The sequence below is a fragment of the Ammodytes marinus genome (assembly GCF_949987685.1).
Source record: "Ammodytes marinus genome assembly, chromosome: 2".
In the NCBI taxonomy this organism is placed as follows: domain Eukaryota; kingdom Metazoa; phylum Chordata; class Actinopteri; order Uranoscopiformes; family Ammodytidae; genus Ammodytes; species Ammodytes marinus.
The window spans coordinates 25,941,919-25,948,188 of NC_137231.1; the positions used below are offsets into that span (position 1 = coordinate 25,941,919).

The following is a 6,270-nucleotide window of genomic DNA, read 5'->3' on the forward strand; positions in this document are numbered from 1 at the left end:
CAAGAAATCAGAGATCCTTCATTGCCCAATTAAGAATGGGAATCCTTCCCCTGGCACTTGAGGTTGGCAGATTTAAGAACATCCCAGAGGAACAGCGACTGTGTGAACTGTGTGACCTAGGAGAAGTGGAGAATGAATCTCATTTTCTTTTATATTGTCCCTTTTATGATGAACTGAGAGTATCTTTTGTAAATGAACTGTTTGCTCAAAACCCAGAAATATTTTGGAGTAATGATGATGTCAGGATGGAATGTTTGTTTACCTTTAATGTTTATAAGTTGGCCTCTTTTGTGACTAAAGCCTGGATGAAACGTCAGGATTGTTTATATCGTTAATGTTAGTATTATTTAGCATCTATTTTTGTTTTTTGGTCTGTCTGTGTTTTATAATGGTGTCTTGTAAGCCCTTGTGGGCTGGGCATGCTAATGCATGACACAATAATAAAATATAAATAAAATAATAAAATAAAATATTCAATATTAATTAATAATCAAATCAAAATCATAAAGAGGAAGATGATTCGGTGTATTAATCTGCAAGAATTTAGAAATTCTGAAAATTTTGACTTAATTAAGTAAATGATTACCTTTTATTTGTTGTAAAGATTTGCTTGTTATTTATAAAAGCCATATCTTGTAATGGCTGTTTAAATTACAGGATAAGACTGGCATCATTTTATATTTTTTCCTTCAGTCAACAAATCCCATGAAAAGCACAAACCACAATGTGTTCACAATGTGTTCTCTTGGCTTTCTGGTGGTCAGCCCCAAGTCCATTAGTTACTAAAGAAAAGGTGAATCTTAACAACAAAGATATTGTTTCATTAAATAAAAAGGCTAATCTTCCCCCCTAAAAAACTGGGCATTGAATTACATGGGAAATTAGTGCATTCGTTCAGGACTATTTTTAGCTGTGTGTTAATATAGCCTACATTTGGTGCTCTTGTGCATATTTACTGCAGCAGGACAGTGTTTTTGGGATTGAGTCGAAGTAAACTGCAGAGTGTGTGTTCATGGTAAAGACAATGGGGCTCTATGGCCCAGAGGAATAAGCTGTATCGGACTTTGGCTACACATAGTTTTTCGATTCATTGTTGGTGTTGGTCATTGTTTCTGGAATTGGTTGACAGCTAAATATATAATAACTTCAGCACTAACCATTGATATACATGATTTACCAAATTGGAGTTTACTACTGTATATTGACTACAACCAAATAAACAAGATTTCCAGCTCTCCTTCGCTGTACTAATTATTTTTCTTAACCTCACTAATGGAATCTAACTTACATCCACAACATTTATTTTTTCAGTAAGGCATGTCTTTTTGTTTTTTTATTTGCCTGCAAAACAACACAATTCCACACCAGACCTCCTTAAAGGCACCTTAAAGTTTAGGAAAACTACAACTCACACATACAAAAAAAAACAGGACACTGGTGCGGAAATAATGAAAGGAAAGCCCTACGTTCTGCAGCTGAAAATTTGTCTCCCGGTGTTTTAGTAGCTGTCAATCATTGCTTCAAAATTCGTGATGCAACTGCAAATATGTTTCTCCCCCATGTGGGGAGGTTTCTTCACCATACTGACATCCTATTATTTACTGGGGGATGTAGCAGTGTCGACAGTGTTTATGGAAGGCCGATATTGATCCATGTGTTTTCTCTTTTTTCCCCCAAGGTGCTGTATCTGCTGGGGGCCATGTCTCTGTCCATGGCTCTGCAGCTAGACCGTCACGGTCTGTGGAACCTGCTGGGACCCAGCCTGTTTGCTTTGGGCATCATGGCCGTGGCATGGGTAAGGCCAGCGCCTATATTTACTGCAGAGTAGAGCAGTAGTCTAGAGCTAAAAGCTGCTTCATGCCATAATGAGTTGACTCGCATTTGGAAACAGTAGCCACTGCAATTAGCGTCAAAGTAAAAAAATAGGTGATGGGAATATAGCAAAAATATGACAAAAAATTGTTTGACGCAATTTAAGCTTCTTAACCCTGTATTTAAGAAGTAAAAAAAGAAAAGAAGGTACACACGTGAACATAAGGTCTACAAGGAATTTTTAACACTGGATAAAAGACTATTCATTTTCATACATACTGTAATGTGTGTTTTACATTCATGGACAAGCTTGTTCAAACATGCAGATGAAACATGTCAGCTCTATTGTTCAGCACGCCAGTAAGTGAAAAATGACTTAATCCATCATTTAAGCTTAGAGGTTGGAACATGTGCAATGGCTAAAAAACTGTGGGTTTCTGACCAATGAAGCTACTGAACATTAGTGTGAAGGGGGCTTTAAAAGTTTTGCAGGCTGTGGGTATTAGTCATGGGCTGTAGTTTCATTATAAGTCAGCTTGTACTTTCCTTGACTCTTCTCCCAGTCATAATGTGCTCCCTGAACTGAGAAGATAAAAAATAATAGTCTTTCAGGCAAAGTTCTTCGGGGGAGAAAAAAGCCTTGAACGCCGAACCTCTGACATGAGTTTGAAAACAAGGTTTGTGGCTTCCTCGGAGAAAGATTTTGCTTTGAATAAAGTGTGGGAGTTGTTGCTCTGAGAGTTATCTCTGTTTGAGCTGGAGGATCCTACAGAAGAAGTGGAAGAAACCAAGAAACTGTTTAATGCCTCTATGTGAACCCTCCAGTGCTAGTTACTAAAGTAGGAGACAGTATATTTGAGCATGTACGATATGGTTTGTCTTCTGAGATTAATAACTGCACCTCAGAATTCATGCACACGCCTCTATTGTATCATTCAAATGTGAGTCTATTCTGCAATTTACATAAATCCACTGGCTTCCAATTTTTTGGGCTGCTTTTCTTAAGGCTTTTCCACATTTGTAATTCAATTATAGATGGCTCGTTGACACGTGTTATTTGGCAAATATAAAATGCAAATATCATTGTCTGGTATACTGCGACAATATCCACACAGAATGGAAGAAAGCTGTTGAACAATGTAAAAAATGACTGAAACAGAGAGATCTTCCCATGGCATTATTACCTCACATTAGCGAGCCACAATGAAGTAAAGTCACTGGTGCACTTGTTGAAAGATATCTCAAGCTCTTGTTTTGATTACTTGACACTTGATCATTTGTTCAGCTGTTCAATAGCGTATGTCTGCATTTCAGCATTCGCTCCTCAGCGCTGCACACTTTCTACAAGAACCTTTTTCATTTCAACATGTCATGTCTCTGCAAAGCCTGGCATTCTGAATGTTCCCAGGCACTGGCGAATTAGATCAGTCAAGCGGAGGGCACAGAGCGGCTGCTGCTGCTGCTTTGCAGGGGTGTTATGCACAGGAGGAGAGGGGGAGAGGGGGGAGAGGTTCAAATATGACAATGCCAAATATCCCACAATTCTCCAAACTAAATGAGGTCCCTGACTTATGCATGGGAAAAAAAACACCATCCTGGGCTGAAATTGTTCTTCTTATCTTCTTCAGTTGGCTTCACATCGATTATTAGGCTTGAACCTAGAATGTACACACAGCATAATAACTTAGTCACAGCCATTCTCCTGCTAGAATACATGTAATTATTTTTGCCATTCATGAGCAGCTTTCATTTCCCCTGACAAAGTAAGAATTTCGTTATGGTAATGTCAAAATATAATGCAAGCAATCAGTGTTTACAAACCGATGAAAATAAAGACGGAGTGCAATAATGAAGCAGCGCTCTCCAAAAGCTGTTAAGAAGGAACTGAAATGAAATGTCACACTGTGCCACACTTTAACCCAGTCTGGGCCACTTACAGAAAGACTAGGCACCAAACTCTGTGCCGAACAATTAGAGGCATCATACCCAGCTTCTGGCAAAGGAAACATGAGTATAAGTAACAAAACAGCTACAGCACTATTCGGTCAATCACTTATACTACCAATTTGAAGCATCTATCAGCTGATTATGGTGATTGTGATGGACTTTATCCTGCAGCATGAATACCAATTTCAGAAAATAAAACCAATTGGGATTTATGAAGAATCCCATCCCTCTGATCGTAAGTAAATTGCCTGCTGCCCCCTCACAGCAACTCCCATTGGTCTCCATGTTTGAATGACTACTCTCTGTGTGCTCTCCCACTCCAATGTGTTTCTATGTGCTCTCACATTTAGTTTTTTTAATATTTTTGCATAGCCAAGACAGCAGGTAGCGTTTAAGCTGGAAACATGCTTTGTAGAAATACACACAAATCTCAACAATGATTTTTCAGTTTGGTTGTACATTGAGCATAGTACTACCACAAGTTATCTTCTAGCAGAGCATAGGAACCTGAATTCCTCTTCAATAACTTAATATCATTGCTCATCATGTCACTGTCATATCAATTTGCATTAATGAATCCAAACTGGGTTAAGTGGAAGAATTACTTCGTTTACACTGTTACTTAAGTGAAATTAATTCCCATTTCCTGATTTCATCAACACTTAAAGGCCTACTTCACCGGTTTGAATATGAAGGTGTATTGAATTCTGAGATCCTATGTAGTATAAATGTGCGAAAAAAATTGAAATCGGTTCATCCTAGCCTGAGAAAAGGCAGAAAGAGTGTTTTTTTTAACCCTATATTTCTCTTTCTCGTGACATCACAGAAAGAGAAATATAGGGTTAAAAAAAACTTACTTTGTAAATATTACTGTGATGTCTTTTACTGTGACATCACAGTAATATTTACAAAGTACGTTTTTTTTAACCCTATATTTTTCTTTCTGTGATGTCACGAGAAAGAGAAATATAGGGTTAAAAACACTCTTTCTGCCTTTTCTCAGGCTAGGATGAACCGATTTTAATTTTTTTTGCACATTTATACTACATAGGATCTCAGAATTCAATACACCTTCATATTCAAACCGGTGAAGTAGGCCTTTAATAGGGCAGTTGTTTCCTAGCGGACACGTCCATTGTTTACCCAACATTCTAGTTTGCTAAAATGGAAGTTTGCTTACATGCAGCAATTACATGGAACTGCACTTTCCTTTTATTCGTTAAAATGTCAATAGTTCAAAAAACATGTATGCATAAAAGTACTCATAATACATGTTATTTATCTATAACCAAATTACAGGTTATGGCTGAGAACACAATGTTAGATATCAATTCCATTTAAAGCTATAGTGCGTAACTTTTGTTGCCCCCATGAGAAATTTTGAGTATAGTTACAACAACACCTTCTGTGCGTTTATACCTTCTGCTGTAGGTCATTTATTTTTTTCTTAGCAGTAGAATCAACATGGGATTTTTCTGAGCTCCTGGGCCAGTGTCAGGGGAGGGAGGGGGAGCAGGGGGGGGCACACCAGTTTGTAAACCCTGACATACTGAGAAATACAGAGTGAGTTTTGTAGGAGCTGGTGTAGGCTTTAATCGACTTTGTGTCTGTTTGTGGCTTTTTATCAGACGGTGCGCACCATCCGTCGGCGGCGTTGCTACCCGCCCACCTGGAAGCGCTGGGTGTTCTTCCTGTTCCCGGGCACCATGATCGCCACGTCGGCGGTGGCGCTCTACGCCTTTGTGGAGACGGAGGAGAACTACTTCTACATCCACAGCATCTGGCACATGCTGATCGCCGGCAGCGTGGGCTTCCTGCTGCCGCCGCGCGCCAAGCCCGACGCCAAAGTGACGCCGCTGAAGCGTAGGCGGGGCTGCGGCTATCAGCTGTGCGTCAACGAGCACGAGGAGCTAGGCCTGGTGGACCCGGCTATCATCTCCATCAACAGCATCTGTACTAGCTGATAAACTGGTACACCTTTTATTCTTACAAGACACTCCATTGCCTTCTTTTACTTGGGAAAATTCACATACACACACACACACACACACACACACACACACACACACTTTGGGAAATTAAGCCACAGAACTTGAACAAGCAATGTAAATACTTTAATGCAGATGTGACACACATTGGATTTCATTTTGTTTTTGTTTTGTTTATTGTTGTCATGGTAATTACTATCAACAACTGTAATTATGATTATATATAGTTGAAGTTGTTCTGATGATTTGTGGGTGTACAGTGACACACTGTTGTTTGTGAATATGTATTTAAAAAGTCAAAGCTGAAACACTGCTGCTATCTGACGGTGACTGTAAAACTGCTTCTGTTGGTTATTTATTGGTGGTCCTGGAAACGGACCAATTATTTGACTGTCGGGGGGAACAGATGAGGGGAAGAGACGCAAAGGGGGGACGTTTATCAAGGGCACGGCTTTTTCTGAAATTGTTTTGAAATATATCTTTTGCACTGAGACACAACAAAAATGTTATTCTGTACATTTTT

General features: G+C 39.2%; 1 protein-coding gene across 1 annotated transcript in view; it reads left to right on the forward strand.

Annotated features, from left to right (window-relative positions):
• tmem8b (transmembrane protein 8B) overlaps positions 1-5,723 on the forward strand; it is a gene marked incomplete at both ends in the record, with an annotated part of 35,056 nt that extends 29,333 nt beyond the window's left edge. Inside the window, 2 exons of the mRNA XM_080035574.1 lie at positions 1,679-1,795; positions 5,388-5,723. Coding sequence (XP_079891700.1) covers positions 1,679-1,795; positions 5,388-5,723 — 453 coding nt within the window. The remainder of the gene's footprint in view (positions 1-1,678; positions 1,796-5,387) is intronic.
• Positions 5,724-6,270: the final 547 nt, after the last annotated feature.